Genomic DNA, 20,387 nt, shown 5'->3' with positions numbered 1-20,387 from the left:
CGGCGCACGGTGACACGCCAGAAAGCTGTTTTCCCTTTGCGCTGGGAGAGCAGTTGCTGCTGCTCCTCGCCAAGCCCTCGCAGGATGCCCTTCCAGCAGGGCTCTGCCCGGACGCGGCAGCGCACCGTCCTTCTGGTGGGGATCGTGGTCCTGCTGGCCGCCCTCGTCCTCGCCGTCGTGCTGGCCTCCCTCCTGACTCACGGAAAGCAAGAGGTCAGTCCCAAAATGCTGAAGTGGAAGGACAGAGGTACCACTAAGAATCTGCAAGAAGTCATCCTGGGAAGATGCTACAACTATGTCATGGCACGATACCCGGAGCTGGGGTGAGTAGCAGTCGTGGTTGTGCATCAGGTGTGTGAAGTGAACAGAAGAGAGCTGCCTCTCACCTCCACCCGGCCGTGTCCACTAGGTTTGCAGTGACAGGGAGGAATCAGGGGAGTAAGACCCCTGTTTTGTCGCAAAATGTACAAACTCAGACAGCAACTGTTGGTGCCTGAGTGGCAGCTTTTTAAGGAAACTACCTGCAGAGCCAGTGTAATACTAATCCTAGGTCAAAATGTGATCATAGATGGATTTTGAAACTTTCTTAGAGCCAGCTAAAATAAAAGCTGGGTTCTAACAGATTGGCGTATGTGGAGGTGGAGCAATTTGCTGTAAAGCTGATCTGCCAAAAATCTTGTAATGTGTCACACTGCATTCACATAGCTGAAACTACACAGGAGTGAGAAAAAGGACAAGGTTCAGCACAAATTTGTAGGATGGGCAAAGATGTTAGAGACATATTGAGAAATACCTTGGGGTTATCCAAAAGAGGTGTTTTTAGCACGTAGGTAGGATTTTGTGATGAGCACAGACAGCTTGCACAGAGGGATGCTGATGGTTCGCAGTGCCAGCATGGAGGTCCCAGGCAGAACCTTCACCCAGTGATGGTCCCTGCTCAACCCATCACAGCTGACACTGTAACACACTGAGCCGCCCACTGCTCCTCAGCTGCAGAAGAGGACTCTGTGGGCCCAGATTTGCAGTAACATATTATGGGCCAGAACTTGATTTTCTGACCCTCTTTGATGCAGGAAAAGGCTTAGTATGAAATAAGGAGTGCCCCGGGTACCCCTGTGGGTACTGGGAATACCCAGCCCCTCAGAAGGGCAGCCAGGGTCTCAGCAGGGACCCAGCCATCACTTCGGTGGCACTGGTCACTGTATTTTGTGTCCTCAGGAAGCCTCTCGCAGACATTTCTGGCTGCCCCACACCTTGGCCAGGTGACAGAAAGAATCATCCTAGTCTTTGTCTTAGAAAAGGTGAGTACTACCTCTCATTTTCATGACACTGAGCTGACGAGAACAAAGCTGTATGTAGTTTGCTTCCATTTGGACTTCTGTTGGCCTTGGATATGCAGTGCTGTATGAAAAAAGCTGGTTTGCAGCATTTGAAGAGAAAGAGGAACATGGAAAATCATGGTCTGAGTGTGCAGAGACTTAAGTTCATGCTTTACATTAAACACCCGAGTGAGTTTAGTGAAGGGAAGGGGCACTCTTTTACAAATAAAATTTAAAAACTCCTGAAGCTTTTGCCAGATCATGTACTTGTTTCTAAAAGCACATATTAATTTTTAAAAGAAGTATACACTCAGTATTTAAATCTGAAGTTATCTTGAAGCCTAATAGCCTTTATTCATTCCAGTTGGGGTACTGAAGGTGTAAAATCCACTTTTGTGTATGTTTTCAGCCAATGTTACATATGTTTTCATTCACAACACAGTCTGAATCTGAAACACAAATATCATTGGGAATAATTTGTTTAAACAATTATTTCAAGAACACTTTAAAAAAATCACAAACCCATGATCATAAATTTTCTAAAAAGGTTTTTACAAGTCATAACATTTTGTGCTATCCTTAATCCAGCAGTGTTTACTAACTTCATGGCTGTGAGCTCACTTTCAGATAAAATTATCTCTGTGTAGTAGGACTCTTTCTTGTTTCATTTTATTTAAGAGACAAATTTATCCAAGAGCACTGAAAAAGGAAAAATATGTTCATTTATGTAGACCTGAAATGTTCAGGAGGGTCCTGAACAGAGAAATGTAGGTGCTTTTCTGCGAATCCAACCTGAGCGGCCTCGTTTCTGATCCTGCTGAGCTCAGCGCAGTTTGTCGTGTAACCAGCCACTCAGTTCTGTCACTGGCACTTTCTGGTAATGGAGTGGGTGTCTTGAGGACACATCAGAGAGCCCTGTATCTTTCATCCCATGCTCTTTCATCGTTAACGTAGGCCTTAGATCTTGTGTCATGAGAGATCTTTGGTGCACTTAATCAAAGACAAGAAGTAGGAACAGGGAACTGCAGAAACTCACGCAGGCTTATGAGCTGAGCAAGCTGTGTCCTATACTCAGAACTTTTGTTGCCACTACTCCCACCATGTGAACCTCCCTGCCTTGGTTAGAAATCTTTTAATTTCCTCATAAATTTTTCCATAGTCTGTTCTTGCCCCTTGACACCAACATGTGTATTTGTTCAAAAAGCTCTGCTTATAGTAAATTCATGGACGTTTCCTCATTTTTTTCCTTTTTTATATCAGAGCCACTAAGTTCCATCTTTTATGATTTTTTTTTTTAAATAGCAATCTGTTCACTGCAGTAGTTGATGAATGTGGCTATTTACTACATTTTGGAGTGCTGTATCTCAAATTGGAATACCTGAGAGGTTTTGGAAAAAAGGGGGATTGTTGACATATGAATATGAACTTTATAATGTTTCTGAATATCACAAACGGATTTAACAGAGGCCATAAGCCTTCAGCCCCCATTTAGCTCTGCTTATGCAATTGTGTGCCACAAATCATGTGAGAAGGCCATGGGCATGCTAATGTACACCTTCACCATCACGACTGCTTTAATCCTAGAGGGCACCTCCTTGCACTCTCCCTCATCTGACGGGAGCCCTGGACACCATACACAGTGGGCACGCTTTGGTCCACTCTTTTCTGATACGATCAGTGGGCTGAACTCAAGCTCAGCGAGTCCACTGGAAAAACTGCTGCTGTCTGCGGTCACGTTTTGCAAGCACCTCATGCTATCAGAATTTATCCTGTTGATTTGCTTATTCTCCAAAATCATCAAAACATTCAGGAGCTGTATTAAACTTGCTCACTAGACAGTGATTCTCAGGTACTGTATACAGCACCTGCTTGCAGTAATTTTATTTAACTCTCTGCGTGCAATATGATCCTCGGTTTTATTTCTGCTGCTGGCCACATGGCTCGTATCATTTGTACACCAACAGTTTCCTCAGATAGTCTTCCTGCATAGACCTGTTGTTGTGCCAAAGATCAGGAAAAACCGGCAGGGAATACCAAATGCTTAAATAATACATTTTCAATATTCGCCTCATTTTTCAGAAAACGTGTGGACGATACAGCATCAGGCTTTGGGGGTTTTGTCCCCTGCACAGAGCATTGCACACCCAGATCCTGACATTACAGAGCGGTGTTTCTGTGTGGCTTCTCTGGAAAACACTGGCTGCTGCCGGAAGACAGAGATAAAGCAAGCGTTTGCCCCAGCTCCACAATATTATCTTTCTCCCACATGAACAAAAGCTGCACGTTCTGTTTTCTCTAGTTTCGCGACAGCCCCGCGCCCGCCGGCCGCGGCCGTTGGCGTGAGCTGTAGCGGTGTCCGAGGGGCGGCCGCAGGCAGCCCGGTGTGGAGGAGGAGGGGGGCTTGGACCCACCGTCGCTCTTTCCCGCTGATGCGGGCTCCCCCTGGTGGCGGACGGAGCACTCGCCGTGCTCATGCTCCAGGTCCCCTGCGGGGCAAATTCAAGCTTGCAGGAATTGGTCCCTGCTTTTATCAGAGGGGGGGAGCGCGATGGGGTGCACCGAGCCACACGCTCAGCAGCTGCAGGCTTGTGCAGGGCCAGGTCAGCGCTAGATCATTCAGAAGAGCAATGCTGGACAACACCAGTTGTGGTGATGCGGTAACTTACCCATCACTCAGAGGATGCTGTTCATGATGGCTTTGCATCTTGATGTCTGCTGGGGAGAACAGGCAGCAACAGACAGAGCATGAAACTTGTTGATACAAAGTTAACTGGTTTGGTTTTCCTCTTCAGCATGTTTGAATTGTCGGATACAATCAAGTCAAATTGTCAGATACAAACAAGTGCTGATCGTCAGATATAATCAGCACTTTGTGACCTGGGGAAGGAGGAAAGAAGACACTTTATCTGAAAGGTCACAATCACTATCCCCAAAACACAAACCATGATTTTTTTTTTTTGATCTAGAAGTAAACTCCTCTTACATTTGCAGCTCAAGATTTTTTCATTCCCAGATAATGACTACTGCCCCTCAAATCTGCAGTCACTCCTTCATCTCTGATTCACCCAAGCTAAGCCAAGCTTGCAAGGAACTACTATTTAATGATGGCTGAAGCCAGGCCAGCTTATTTTTTATCCTAATCGCAGACAGGGACTCTTGTAAGTAATGTGCGTGACCGTCAGGACCCAGCAGTCGCACTGTGTCTGACTAAGCAGTGCAAAAACCCAGTGATGAAGGTGCAAAGCGTAGAACTTCAGTACGTTTTCCATACAATGTTGTGTGGACACACGAGATATAATTCCCCCTTACATAAGATTGGGTCAGCTTATGTTGTCTTTATAGTTAGTGGCAAATTCCTGTTAAAACAAATTTTAACAGTCTATAGTTCTATTAAATTTAGCAAAAGTTGGTGTACGTCGAGGAGAGTTTTGTCTTCTGAGTGCATGATCATAAATGCGTTTTGCCTTTCCACTCCCTTGCACGCCTGTGGACATGGAGATAAGATATGTCAAAAAGAACATATGGAACATGATTTTGCCTGAGATACTATTGCACTTGCAGCACAATTTCCTCCAGAAAGAAATCTGCAGTCTGTTGTATGCTTACTTTAGCATTTTGCCTTCATGCTTTACTAGTCATTTTTAATCTAATTTCATTGCGTTTGTTCACTGGTTGTTTACACTTTCACGTCAAGCAATGGCTAGAAACAACAGCCATGATTAGATCCAGTGTCACAATATTTCAGCTTTATTTTGTATAACCATGACATTATACTGAAACTTACCTGGTATTTGTTTTTTCATTAAGAAAAGGTGCCTTACATAGGAGAAACCTTTACTGAATCACAGTCTTCTGAAGAGTACAGTGTTACTACCTAATTATAATGTGTTAGCCCTCCAGTAGAGCATGCTGCAGACTTCCAAAGCTTCTCAATTTAACATACATCAAACTGCACAGGATTTAGATTTTTAAATTCTTGGAGATACTCAAAATCAGACTGGACACGGCCCTAAGCAACCTGCCCTGGACCAAGGGACAGTCTCCAGAGGTGCCTTCCTATTATTCATTTCTATAGAAAATGCTTTTAGACTTGCAAGAGGTCCACTAGATAACTAGGACAAACAGTGATGCAGAAACGATTTGGCTCATCTGTAGGGACAATGGTGTTGATGTTGTTGTACTTTTGGTTTGTCTCCAGTATTAAGGTGGACACTGTATCATCATTATAACTCACTGCTTATTAAAATGCCCAAGTCAGAACATTTCTGACAATACTTCAGTGTACGCTCTTAGAATTCCTCTCCCTATTTCACGTGCCAATGAAATATAAATATATATAACATATATATAAACATATATGTAACAACAATATAAAAATTGTTGTTAAATTACTATGTATTTTCCGTAAACTCAGAGTTCTTATATTTATTTAACAGTGGTTAGATACTTAATGGTTCTTACTGCAAGACTCTGTAGCATTTCAAATAATTTTTCACATTTGGTTTAGCCTACACATGCTGCATCACCCCAACATCATATATTAAAATCTTGCAGTGAAAGTCTGCTTTGGTTTTAACCCTGGATACCAGAGCGAATATCATTCTGTCTGTACTGGCCTTCTACACATTAATCAGAAGTGTTTGTTGATGAAATACTGTTCAAGTTAGTTTTCTGCTGCAACTTTATGCAGCTATTTAGTCATGCACACTTAGCTGCCTGTTGTTTGACTTCTCTCTTCTTCCTTGATTTTGTAAAATTGGCTATACAGAGCAAGGGCTGGTGGCTCTCTATAGCACCACTCTAGGACTGAAATTATTAAATGTTCGGATGAGCCAATCTAAGAGCTTTTTGTTGCTGAAAAGGGGAATCCTGTTCCCTCCCACCTCTCCCTGCTTCAGTTCTCCTGTAACTGAGATGTCAGTGAAAAGAGCTGTGCTCAGAGGTGGTGATGTTCAGCTGCCTTTGGTAAGATATAACTTGAGAATTGTTTAACACCTCAAAGTACCATGGGGAAATATCACTTTAGTTATCCATAAGGATAGGAGGAGTAGATCTTTTCCCCTGTAGGATCAATGAAATTCTCCCTCCAAAGTCCGAGGGTAAAATCAAATGCTCAAGATTCAGTATATCTTCCCAGGAGATAATGCCAGACTAAGGTATTAGGAAGGAGCTCACTCACAGTCATACTAAATATCTGATCTGTTCCCTTCTCTTTGTCCTGCTGACACATGCCACCCTTGAAGCAGGAAATTCTCCTGACTTTCTGCATTTATGCCACATCCCAGCAGTTTCAGTCCTATAAAAAAACCCCAGTGTACTTCAAATTCATATTATGGTGAAAAAAGATTCCACAATGGCATCAAGCTATTAAGTGTTTCCTGGATATAACATACTTTTGTTTAGATCCTTCCTTTAGAAATGTTTTTCCAAGTTCAATATTAAAAATAAAACAATACTGAAAATACACTTTCTAATGAAGGGTTAAGATGGAAGCTTGTATTTGTTCCTTCTATATCTGTTGATAACATGGTCCTCTCTTGAAAGCTTAAACAGTAGAACAACTATGACCCTCTGTCAAAATGCAGTCCAGGGGAGACTTCTGCCCTTCTAGAGGCTGTGTTCCATTTACAGAGCATAGCTGAAAACACTGTCTTCTTAAAAACTTGTTTTTCCGCTCAGGAAACCTGAAATCCAGTCAGCAAAATAATAAAAAAAAAATCTGCATATGTGGATGAACTTTTCACTGGTTTATAGCTGCCATCACTTGGTTCCACCCTTCCCAGAAGGGTGATAAGGCTTAGTATTGTCCTGGAGCATCAATTCCTGACTCATATAAAATACTCCAGGAGCTATAAACCAAAGCCACAAATACACCTGCCCTTAAAACCTCCTCATTCCCACCAGAGGTGAAGGACCGGCATGACAAGGAGCTGTCATTTGTTCCAGGTCATTCCTCATAGATGAACAACACAGCCCTGAGGCGCACCCAAGAGAAATCTCACCTTGTACTTCTTTTTCCAGACCTCCAGACTCCCCACCTCTGCCATGGAAAATTTAATTGCTCTGCCTACAGGCAGCCTTTCCGGAAGTCATTTCTCTGTGGCAGAGTTTTGGATCTCTATCCCTACTCCCAGTCAGTTTGTCCCACCCTACTGGCTTTTGAACTATTTAATTAACAGAGAGCAATCCTTACAAGATAAAGCTGCCAGAAATATGTCATTCTTACACTGAAAAGAGTCAATTACCATAAATGTTACAGTGGCAGATGCTTTTCGATAATTAAACTAAGTGGGTTGTTGAGGCTAGTGCTCATTGAAGATGTTGAGATTGACAGCTCCTCCATGATTTGTTTCCTTCATCCTTTCCCTTGGTAATTTTCCCCATCTCCATTATCCTAATGCTAAAAGCAGCGGGCAGAAGTCTCCTCAAATCCACAGCAATTTGGCTGATCGGCACATTGGCTGATCTCTCTTAACTCCCTTTATCTGATTCTTAGCACAAAGATACCTGATGGGAGATTTTTGGTGCTAGAATAATAGGAGCAAAGCTGATCCATCGTACACATGTACCCATTTTCTGACACAATGTTCTGGAGATGGGTTGGACTATCTCCCGGCATGAAGGACCGCACATCTTTGGGGCTGACCTCAGCTGCTGCTCCTGAGAAGTCCCATCTCCCGCGTGATGGCAGTGTGCTCCTTGAGTATAGCTCCTCGCACCCGCTGCTCAAGTTGACTGCAGAGAAGTCACAACTACAGCTGCCTGCGCTGGGCTTGGCAGCGGCTCAAAAAAACCTACTCCAAAGTAGCGGCGAGACATGGCAAGGTTGGGGAAAATGAAGGGACAACAGAAGAAAAAACAGAAATGCTTAGGGCAAAAAGGTAGTAAAGGATTCTGGGTTACTGAGGGCTTCCTCTGAACTCAGGCTTAAGGGTTATTGTTCATTGCATTATTTCTGACAACATAAAGACATGGCTAATCATAAGCTCACATGAAAAAATAAATTGAATATGGATGTATATATTGCACTGCTCTCCACAGCCAGCACGGTTTACCTGAAAGAGGCAGATAAACTATCACACAGACAAAGATAGGTCTGTTAGATGCAGAAATACTGTTGCACCGTTTATAGGCTTGGTATGCATTCTCCTTTTGAAATGTCTGGCCTTTCACGGATGAAGATGATGTCTCAGACTCCCAGCAAAGTGTGGCCTTATGCCTTTAAGGAGCTTTGTTACAACCACAGGCTTCTCACCGACTTTTTAAAAGAGCCAGATTTCTGAGTGTTCAGTTGTGTACTGCATTACTGTTTTGGCTAATGGTGGTAGCAAATGAGAAGGATTTTCTTACACAAATTGCAGCTGTGGTGAGGTTTGATCCCTGCAAAGGCCACTTACATTAAGGACTCGGGGAGATGTTTCCAGCTCTTACTTAAGAATGTCACCACAGAGCCACAATTAAAATCTCAGCATGGCCTGACGACGTTGTCATGCTTTAGGAAGAAAACTCAGGACCTTTGAAAACCTGCTGTTGGTTGCAGGGAAGACCATGTCTCATCGGGGAAGTGTGTTTGCCTGGTAGAGTGATTTGAACAATATGGGCCGAGTTGATAGGAGTTCTCCAGAACAAATCCTGGAAATAGATTTTCACTTGTAAATTTAAAATGGGTCCCATACTTGAAGCATCTCTCTCAAATTTTTGAGTAAAAAAATAGAGGCAATACAGCCCAAGGAAACACAGCTTTTCTTAGCTATTTTTAGAATCCAGCGTCAGTCCAGTGCTGAACTGAAAACAAGACAGTGTTCTTGGTGTAACTGGAATCAGCAGGGATGAAACTTATACTTGATATTATACCAATTAAATTGATTTCAATTGGGGATGAACTTGCTCTGTCATGTCCAGTGAAAGAAAAAAATAAAATTACAAAGTTAAAGGAAAAAAAATCTATATTAATAGTGATTTCCTCAGTAGCTCAATGGCATCCCATTCCTTTAAGTGAAAGGATACTCTTTCAAGGTTAGCCAGACCAGTGTACTGATATGCAAGGAACAATGATGCAGAAACTGTCCATTTTCCTAATATGCACATTAAAGTTTGGCTGCTCAAATAGCTGCTAATGAAACATTCTTGGACCCAGCTTCTGTCTGATAGATTAATGTGATATTCATATAAAAGGTAAATGGATAGAAATACTGAAATTCTTTGGAAAATGCAACTTCTACCCAAATGTAAGGACAAATACAAATGCAGGATATGCTCTGCAGTATACATAATATTGGATCTAATAAGGAAATGTAGTTTGAATGGTTATTTGTATCCCTGCCTTTATTCAATGCTCGCTCTGTCTCCAAAAGGTCATAAGGCAAGTTCTGCAATCCTCACTTTCCAGAGACAGGGTTGTGGATTTAGTGTTTGAGTTTACAGCAGGTTTCACAGTGTTCCTTCTAAGTCCGTTAGTTATTATTTCACATTTACCAACATTTCCCAAACTCTATCATAAAAAAAAGCTTGAAAAAATAAACATAAAATTAGAGTATATTTATTTTATATGTCACTGAATTTGGATGAAATATTTCAGATTCTGTAGCAGTGTAAAAAGCCTTAAATATTTCAGCATAAACAAAGCTAGCCTCAAAGGAAGAAATCCATTATGCATAAAGAGATGATATTTGTAGATACAATGCAGAATTAATATGCAACCCAAAACATACAAAGCCCAGAGAAGGAGAGCCCACGAGCTCCGCAGCAGTGCAGTACATAAATACATTCACATATAGACTGTTGTACCTGAATTAGGTGAATTTAATTAACCAGTAGACTGGTGATCTCTGTTGCACCATTCCTTCCTTTTTAAACCAAGAAAGAAAATGAAATCACTCCATTTCATGACTGAGAATTTCCTGATGAGGAGTTGGGAGCAGCTTTAAGAGGACAGGTTTTTTCTCAGGCATGTTTTGGCAAGGCAGATGTGCTTGTTTCAACCTGAAACTCTTCTTGCTGGGATTTTCAACATACCAACTGCCAGCAAACTTCTCATTCTGTTTTCACAAGGCCCAGAGCTATGGCAGGTCTCTGCCCTTATCTCTACTCAGTGTAGTTAAATGCTGTGCACTGGACAAATATTTATTTGCTGTGCTGAGAAAAGAGACAGGTGAAATTTTATTAATAGTGTCTACCTCAACAGTGAGGCTGGGAAGAGTGGCGTATCCTCCTGGAGCTGGGATTAAGGAGTCTTAAGAATTCTCACTGCTTATTTTTTCATATATCAACTAAAATTGCTGTTCTATGTGACTGGTAGTCTCTTCAAGGTGTGCGGCAAAACCTCTATTTCATATCAGAGAAGTAGTTTTCCAATGGAAAATCAGTGAATTATTTTTATTTGGTTGTAAAACTGTACAGAAAGAATTAAATACTGTTTAGCTTTTGTATGGATTTTTTTACACTGGAGATCTGTATTTTGATTTCTAAAACAACACTGAAATTGCCTAGTTTCTATAAAAGCTCATCTTCATGCCTTATCATTCTTCTGTGTGGTATAGCTAAAAGTACCACACTGATTACCAGCTGCAGAAGAGCTTCTCCTGTTTGAAGGCTAAGCCTTACCACTTCTGTGACATCCAACACAGTTTTGCTCAACTCTGCCAGGACTGTGGATAAAGCCTCTTCTCTCAGATATGAGGGATATCCTTGCACATCATCAAGTACTGACCTTGGTGTCCTGAAATGCTAGAAAGCTGTTGCTTTGAATTTGTGACTTAGGAAGCTGTCTTGGCAGGGTCATGAATCACCTGGATGGCTGTTGCTTTGTGCTTCTCACAGCCATGATTGAGTCCAGCAGCAGAAGTGCTTTGTACTCTGTCTGTCACTTACCTCTCTGCTTTGGGGAAAAAAAGGGGGGTTTCCTTATGATTCCTTGAAAAATATTTTGTCTTCTGAGACCATGCTGAAAAGCTTTGCAGTATGAAAGAATAAGCGACCAGGTAACCAGCTGTCACCTGTGGCTGTTAACACCATTACATACAACACATTTCAGGAGTAGCTAAAAAAAAACCAAACCAAGATAGTCCTGCCAGGAGGACAAATAATTTGACAGATTAGAAAGTGTGAGCCATATAAATGTCTGTAGATGTACCAGTGCTTACAGCCAAGCCCTGTAAATTGTCTTTATGATACTGTTGGCTGTGTAAAGCAAAGGGGCCAGCTGCCTATTCCGTAACGTCACCCCTTAATCACCAGTAGCCCTCTCTTTTGGCTGACTCACTGTGGTCATTTTGTAATCCTATGTGGCGGGGACATGTATTTACAACCTGCCAACCCCTAAAGTTGGGAGGATGGTCAGTTTGCAGTCAGAGACAGGGTCCTCCAGGAGAAAATTTAATACACCCAAGTTAAATTCTGCTAAGTAAAACGTTTGAGTACTCCCTGACATGACAGTGCAAGAGCAAAGCAATGACTGTGCTCCCTAGAGCACCTGCAGTTTGGATTCTTAGTTCTACAGTGACTCTAACTGAAAGAGCATTTAGGCTTCTGGATAAAAGACAGTGGCCCAGTAAAAAATCACCATTGTTGTTAGTCTTTACTTACCTGGAGGTAAATTTGGTTCGTATAGACAAGAAGTGTGGTCCCTACCTAACACAGCTGGAGCTGCCCCTGTGGCACACTGGCATGGTAAGAAATGAAGTTTGACATGTGACCAGAATTGCCCTGGTTGTCCATACAGCTGGAGATCCTCCAGGCTGACTTCCCTTATCCCTGCCTCCAGGCTCTATCCCTGTTTCAGGCAGCATTGTAGAGTGGCAATAGCCAAGTTTATTTTAAATCAGCAGGGTGAGGCTGTGGGATATCTGCAGCCCAGACAGAGCTCTGCAGCATAATGCACTTGGGTGCTCCAAGAGTGAGAGATGAGGATGTATCTACCGTAGACCCTTAACAGAGGAGGACTGGAAGAAGGTGGGCATGGAAACCTGCTGTGGTAACCACCTTGGTGGTATGACTTCCCAATAGCCAACAGCATATGTATTGCTAAGTTAGATTTTTTTTTTTTTTTTACTGCATAAATAAAGCCAGAAGGGAAGGAAGGCCATGGACTGCCTAATCCTTTCTGGTGTGATCCTGGCCCAAATCCCTGTAGTGAGTCTGATAGAGGCATTCCCTCTAGTAAGTAGTGCTGTCAGGTGCTGTCACTTTCTTCTGGACACAGAGAGAAGACTGGCCTTGTCTTTGCATGATGTCTACTTTCTGTTCATATTCAGACAGTGAGGAAGTGGCCAGGACCTGACCAGGGGTTCTGGGTCCCACAGTTTAGACATGGCCCGTGTAATACACCAGCTCAGCTCTCTACATTCTGCTTTGCCCCTCTGATGCTCAAATAGGCTCTCAGTAGAAATTGTGATCAAGATTAGTAGTAGGAATGAGATCGCACAACTGTAGGGAATATTTGAAAATGTTTGGAAACCTTCAATGAATTACTGCTGTTTTCCTTAATCCTTTTAGGATTATTTTTAAGACTAATCAAATTCCACATCCTATATGTTACCCAAATACCAGCTGGTACCAAAGCCTGCAGCTGCGCGTCTGTCATGAACTAATAGATCAGTGCTATTTTTATAGTGCTCTGAAGGCATAAGTTTCTTCACACAGACAAAGTCCATTGCTTAAACCGCTTTTAGTAGGAACACACTGGGAGATGATTGCAAACAGTGAAGAAAGAGTGGATGAGTCAAAGACTGTCAGAATAGCTCCATTCAGACAGCAGGATAGCGCAGTCAGCGTTTTAAATTTACATAAAAATAGGGAAGAGGAGGATGCAGAATCACTGCATTACTGTCACTGCCGTAATGAAAGGGGCAGGCTTTCCACTGGGCCTGGAACTATGGGAGCATGAAGAGGAGGGAAGTGCAGCAGTGGGTGACTGCCTGGAAAACACATACTAGACAGACAATAATTATGGATTATCTTAATGCAAAGTTTTCATTTGTTACCTCAAGCACAAGAAAGCAATGTCCTGAGCCATCCCAAATGTAACAGTATGCTGCAGCCCCAGGAAGGGAGAGTGGCACTACTGCAGTACAGAGATGGGATTGCTTGCTTGCACTGTGCCGCAAATTTCCCCTTGGCAGTAGGAAAGGAGTCCTGCTTCTGTCAGCAGGGAGGTGCTTTATTTCCTAGGCTGACGAAGCAGCAGCTTAAGAAACAAGCGTGGGCTGAGGTGATAGGGTTGTGTAGTGGCATGAAGCAGTTCCCCCCACGTAATTTCAGTGGCATTTCTCTGACTCACACCAGTGAGAGCAAAAGGGCCAGGACATGTAACATGCTAAAGGATCAGAAGGAGACTGAAAAAACTCACTGGAGACCAAGCACCTGATCTGAGTTTTGGTTATACGTGTGCAAATCAGCTGTTGCTCCAGCAAAGTCAATAGCTGCAAATTAGAGCACAGATGAAAATAACTTCAGGTGCAAACCAGCCAGACCCCTGCTTTTGGCTTAGATAAGTTATAGATATCATTGTGTAGAGTCGAATGCTCTGCAGGGGGACATGTGGGGCTGTTTTTGACTCGCTATATGTGCGGAGGAAGTATCCTTCAGCCATATTTTTAAAATGTACAAGTTACAGTCTGCCACATTGCTTCTCATGGTTTGGAATGAATAGCCAAGGAATTTGATCTTCTGGTTATGTGGTATCTGCACTGCTATTTTTAAAGGACAAAAACATAAACTAGGGCATTCAGATATTGCAATAATCAGTAATTTAAAATGCAGTAAAGAAAGAAAGATGTTTTAGAACTGCTTATTCCTCAGTTTATACTTAATTTGCTGAAGATACTCTGCTTTTGTAATGATAATATATTTTGGTGCCTGAGCATAGTTGAAAGTCTTTTAAAATCTGATTCATGGTGTTTGACCAGAACAGGAGTTCCTTTCACAGCCATAAATGCTCATAAATACTAATTAACTTTGTTTTAATCTTTCGGCAGAGATAAGGATTGCCTAAAGATATGGGAATCATTAAAACATGCGTTCATTTACAAGAATCCCTGTAATATTACATCAGAAGATTATGAGCCTTTAATGGAGTTAGCAAGTCATCCTATATCCTGTAACAAGGTAACGGTACAATGCTTGGTGAGCTGCTTAAGTAGTGTTGTTGTGGGATGGCATGTCTGTGCAGTGCTGTGAGTGAGGGGATCTTGTCCATAATGATTGTGAAGGTCTGCAGGTTATGAGGATGATATTTTCCACCGTCACTTATTGCAATAGCCCTGTGGTTATCACCTTTGGACCCCAGTAACCCTGCTCATTATCTATTTCTGGAAATCATCCCTCTGGAAGACTTGCCTCAAACCTCAGTGCTGGGGTCATCCTGGTAAAGTGACAAAGGTGACCCTGTTCCCTGAGCATACGGCTCTCTGTAAGGAGCATGCTGTCATACTTTTAGAGGGACACTGCTTCCAAAAAGCTGCTCACCCATGTGCAGGTCAGAGGTACACAACAAATTAGTTACATATCCTATGAGAACTAGTCAAAACCTTTACAGGCTGAACTAATGCATTTTCACAAAAGACAACCACCCTAAAACATTTTGGAAATGGAAGCATGGGGTACAGAAATAAGAACTGACCCACTAAGGTGAACTTGGAGCATTTCAATAAAAACTAAGACTCCTTCATTATAATGAAAACATTTGGTTTTCTCTAGGAAAATTTTCTGACCAGCTCTAGTATAAGTATCACTTATTAGACATTGTACCTTATTTCACAGTCACTGTTTTGGAGCAAGACAAGTGACCTCGTTCATCGTTACACAAAATCCAATCAAAATTTCCTTACCTTGGAGGATACCTTGTTGGGTTATATGGCTGATAGGGTTTCATGGTGTGGAGACCCCTCTGCCCCAGGTAATAAGTCCTGTTTTTTGTGAAACAAATACGAGCACTGGAATTCAATATTATTCTTTTGTATATCTAGACCTAAACACCCTACTTTTCACATATTCTTTTCCTGTAATTGAATTTAAAACCTTAACTGTATTTCAGCCCCGTGTTATCAAAAACTGAAAGTAATACTTAGGTTATTTTAAAAGCCAGAGCTTTTTTCTGTTATTAAAACACCAAGCTGCTGCTTGGACTAATGGTCTCATCTAGCCCTCTCTGTCGAGGTTACTGACATCCTTCCTGTGACTTCTCTGGAACAAATGGCAAAACAAGAATGTCATTCCAAAAGGTCCTTGCCATTGGCCAGGCAAAAGTGGTGGGGGCAACGTGTAGGTACCCTGGGGTTAATGCTGACTCCTGGGTTGGTGCTTAAGGCTAGCAACCTCACAGCTGGGCTGGTATTACTGAAAATGTTGGGCAAAGTTTAAGTTTTCAATACGATTGGACAGTGTTTGTCAAGAGCCAATCTGTTTTTCACATTTAGGACTATGTGTTTTTCCATTCTCAGTTTTCTGAGAATTATTTGCATATAGCCTGCAGCTGCCCCCTGAAACGTGAGCAAACAGGAAGACCTTTGCACACATGCAGATTCCTTTTCCTCTTAGAGCCCTTTTCTCATGTAGCTTTCTTGCTTTGGTAGGGGGCAAATCTTTTTGCCTTTGTTAATCAGCTCTAATCAAAGCCATATAAACATTGCAACAATACTCATTCTTACTTAAGCTATTCTATAAACATATTTTGTCTCAGGAATCAACTATGAATCTTGTCCAAAACGAAGTGAATGTGAGAGCAACCCTAGCTCTGTGTTCTGGAAAACGGCATCCAAGATGGTAAGATCTAGAATAAATCTACCCGAATCCGAGAGTGTTGAAAGGCACTAAGTTCCTGACACTGCCAAAAATGTGAGTTTGCAGATTGGACGTAAACCATGGAACAGTACAAGTTAACTTGAGCTTTAGCTTCAGATGCTAAAAGCCCTAGCATTGGAAATTTGTGTTTCCACAGTCCCATAGTTTATGTACAATATTTAATGTCACTGTAGTTTGGGCATTCTTATTTGTGCACACAGACTGTGCCAGTATCTAGCACAACACTTGGCAGACAGCTGGAGCTTTGGAAATAATGCTCACAATAACAGTAAACACCTCCTTAATTAAATCACAGGGCTGAAATTACTAAAATAAAATACATTTTGGCATGTTAATATTGAGAGCAGAGCCCAAGTTGGCACAGAAATTTTCCAAGCAGCTGAGACTCCCCTTGCACCTTGCAGGAATGAACCTGAAGAGCACGTCCTTCCACAACAATATTTGGCAAGGTTTCTGTGATGTCTCCATATGCACATGCCAATTCCCATGACATGAATTAGATCCTGCTAGTCCCAGTTAAGGATTTAGGCTGGCTTTGTTGAATCAGGACTTTACAGAAAAAACTTCCACAACCCCTCCTGCATTTACATGTCTCTCAAGAGTTAGTCCTCGGTGTGACTATTAGTAGATAACTGCTCAGGTGGAAAACAAGCATTCCTGTATGCTTGAGCTTTTGTCTGTGTAAGAAAAAGCCTACTCTCCATTAAAAAAAAGTGTTTTGTGGAAAACTCATGTACACAAGTTTTTCAAGCTCAAAACAGTTCTGTCTTCTCATTAATCCCCTCAGTTGCAGAGTCGGGGAGGCGTAAACCATCATACAGAGTCAGGCTTGCTTGACTGCAGGCTTTGTAGTCCAAATAAATTAAAGATTTACTCGTGTCGTTACATTAGAAAGTTACACATAGTGAATCACGTTGTTTAGATACAAGAGGACTTGGAAGATTCCATACTTACAGAAGGTGACCATAAGTATGGTCACCTGTGTTAAGCCTTTTAAAAATTCTTTGTCTTACCAATGAATTATGTATCTATACTGGGTACTTTTTGTTGTAATCTCCGTAGTTTTTAAGTATTTAGACATGAGTTTTAACAAATGGAAGAGCAGTGGTTACATGATCCAGTAATTTAAAAATCAAATCAAACAAAACTCAGTGATGAGTTTTACTAAAAGCACTGGGAAGAAAAATCCCAAGCAAAAAGAATACAGAGCATGGGTCACAAGGTAATGAATACTCGATGGTTTGCATAATCTTAAACTAGTGATACCTCTGTCCTGGCTCATTCTCATCATCTGAGTTAAAGCAGTCTGAGGATTGTTCCAAAAGTTACTACAGCCCCATCAGGCAACTGTAGCTGCTGGAGCTCTGGAAAAAAAAACCCCAAACCTGAAAACAGCAGTGACAGCAAAGTTACTATACTAGTCCTGTGCAGCCTCAGACTGCCAATTCATAGCTGGCTAACGCAGCTTTATCACAGTTTTTCCATAGCCTTTAGAGGCTTTTTTTTTTTTTTTTTTTTTGCACTGACAAATTCTACAAAAATATTGGCTGGATCCTCTGCTTGTGTAAGACAGTTCTGGTGCTATCAAAGAAGGTACAGTAATTTCTGCTAGCCTGAGTCTGATGCAGCACTGCACGTCTGTTCATTTGTTTTGCTCAGTTTGCAGAAGCAGCCTGTGGGGTGGTTCAGGTGATGCTGAATGGATCAATAGAAGCTGGAGCTTTCAGAAACAGCAGGTATTTACTCAGCATGCTACCAGACATGTTTCTGTGGGGCCTGCACGCTGGCGAATGTGTCTTTGGCAGTGAGTCATAGTGCAGAATGGATTTTTGGTAAACTCATGTAAGGCTCTAAACCACTGGCTGTTGTAGGGCTGGTTCACTTCACTCCTTCTGTACAGTGACTGTAATTAAAATTCTTCAGGGGGTATGCCGGTGGGGTTTCCAGTGTGCTCTTACTGAATGAAGTAACTATTATTACAGTTTATTTATTAATATCATGTTATATTGCTACCTGTTCATAGAGCTGATTGGATTTTACCCCTCAAGACTGTGCTTCCTTGGGTTAACTGCCTGGAACTGAAATCTTGAATAATACTGAAACATGAAGAATATGCTGGCTGGGGGAACAGCCACATTCATTTCCCTTGCATTAGACCAAACCAATAGCCAGTAAATTGAACTGGAGAAAAGGTACTAAAGGTGGAAAAACTTCAGCTTGTCTCGGTCTAGAGACAGTTTCAAAAGTTCTCTTGAAAGTGAAATAAGAACGAGGAGAAAGTATTTTACTGTAAGATAATTAAATAGTCTGTGAAAATCCATTGGCAAGGTAACATTCTATTATTGAGAACAACAGCAGCACTAATAAGCACCAGTTCTTGGGGAATACACTGTACGTCTTTCTCCAATAACTAACAATGTTTCGCTTCTTTCATGTCCCATTCTTACAGCATCTTTGGAAGTATTGAGATCTTAAACTTAAATCCAGACAAAGTCTCTGCAGTACACATTTGGCTTATGCATGACATTGGTGGACCTCACAGGTAAGTCACTCTGGTACGAAACGACGAGCGGTGTGTAAAAAGCAGACAGTACAGCTTGCTTCTCACAAGTGACTGTCTCTAACAGTGACACTGTCTTAAACCTGCTCATGAAGCCTGCTCTACATTCCCTCTCCTAGCTGCTTACTTTACTGGAAAGAACAACATTTGTCTTGTTGTTTTGTTTAGTAATTTTTGTAGATACTCTTGAACACTTATAGCTAAGACACAGTGATATTTTCCTTGCTTTCAAGAGGTCCTATGACCTTTAAATATCTTCCAACTCCACTGAGCTCTTTATTATGGGTGCAGCACTGAAGTCACAGAGCAGGCTATATGTTTGTCCACAGAAATTATGCTGAGCAGAACCTTTATTGATAAAATAATTTCAAATACAGGAACAGTTTTCCTAGAGAAGTTGTGGACTCTCCATCTGTGATCATACTCAAAAGGGGTCTGGGTCCTGTGCAACTGTTTTACCTGATATTGGTTACGTGAGATAAGCTCAATCAGTCCCTTCCAACCTAAATGATTCTATGATATTTAATAACAAAATTGTAGTTTAAATGCTTACCATTACTGGTATTACTGGAATTCCTGATACCAGAACAGTGACCTCAAATCACATCTGAGCCTTTCTGAGTGACCTTTTCTATCCCAATCAGATTCATTTGCAGATCTATCACATTTCAAGCACTAAGTGCGAGGCTCAGTGCCTTTGACCTCTATCTTCAGAGCTTGTTCTGTGGTTCACATGGTTATAATGCACTGCCATGCTTTCTCCCATCCCTAAGGACCACCCATGATGGAAGCAGTAGTTTTGATGCTGTGGGTCAGGAAGCAGGCCATGATGATGTAGTGCAACTCAGGAATGAGTGTGGACCCAGCAGAGACCCTTGCAGACAGCCTCACTGACTAACACAGTACCAGCTCCACTGTTGCAGCTAGCCCAGACACTCAGAATCGTCTCTTTGTCACACAAGTTGACACATCTATCACAGCTCACAGGCAAGCATCTATCTTGTGGTCAGCATGCCACACATCCTTTTGTGGCCCATTGCATAGAGGTTTGCTGGAGAAAAGGACATTGAATAATCTGTACATTATTTCCCCCAGACATTACACTTGAACTTTTCTCCCAGCATCAGAAAATCCATCATGTTCCTTCTCAACAACTTTAACAACCCAATGCCCTGCCAGCCTTCTTGACACATCCTCCTCCTGTGCCAAGTTCACAGCAGTTTCCTTTTTATTTTCTGCTTACTCCCAAGCTGAAACAGGGAGGGTAGCTCCAAAAATATGTATTCCTTTTATCTTCGGATTTGTATTCCATGTTGAAAGACCGATAGCATCTGACAAATCTAGTAAACAAAGAACAGCTGGCTCTGCTTTCCGCTAATGCCATATGTTAGGAACTGGATTTGCCCCAGTGTTGCATTATTGCCCTGATGTGTGTCCTACACTCTGGACCAGGAGGTAATTTTTATCCCAAGGTAACAAGTCTTTTGCAGCGTCTCCCTCTGTGTCTATGATATTTGTCAATGCTTTCACTACGGCTTTGGGGCCCCTTGAGCTATTTCAAGCAAATGAAACAGAAAGATCTCAAAGGTATGACATTGCTACATGCTTCACGAAACCATTAGCTGGATGAAAAAAAATATACAAATTGGGGCTTCTACAGATGGAGGAGGCTGAAACAGGCCCTTGTTAAAACAGAGTGGCAGGAGGCA

The 20,387-nt window shown here is 41.9% G+C and overlaps 1 protein-coding gene across 1 annotated transcript in view; it reads left to right on the top strand.

The window, feature by feature from the left end:
* The first annotated feature begins 84 nt into the window (after positions 1-84).
* CD38 (CD38 molecule) overlaps positions 85-20,387 on the top strand; it is a 22,971-nt gene continuing 2,668 nt past the window's right edge. The window contains exons 1-6 of the mRNA XM_010142779.1: positions 85-323; positions 14,294-14,423; positions 15,078-15,213; positions 15,997-16,079; positions 17,778-17,854; positions 18,568-18,660. Coding sequence (XP_010141081.1) covers positions 85-323; positions 14,294-14,423; positions 15,078-15,213; positions 15,997-16,079; positions 17,778-17,854; positions 18,568-18,660 — 758 coding nt within the window. The remainder of the gene's footprint in view (positions 324-14,293; positions 14,424-15,077; positions 15,214-15,996; positions 16,080-17,777; positions 17,855-18,567; positions 18,661-20,387) is intronic.

Source organism: Buceros rhinoceros, unplaced genomic scaffold (assembly GCF_000710305.1).
Source record: "Buceros rhinoceros silvestris isolate BGI_N320 unplaced genomic scaffold, ASM71030v1 scaffold10759, whole genome shotgun sequence".
In the NCBI taxonomy this organism is placed as follows: domain Eukaryota; kingdom Metazoa; phylum Chordata; class Aves; order Bucerotiformes; family Bucerotidae; genus Buceros; species Buceros rhinoceros.
This window is presented reverse-complemented; position numbering and strand designations above follow the sequence as displayed.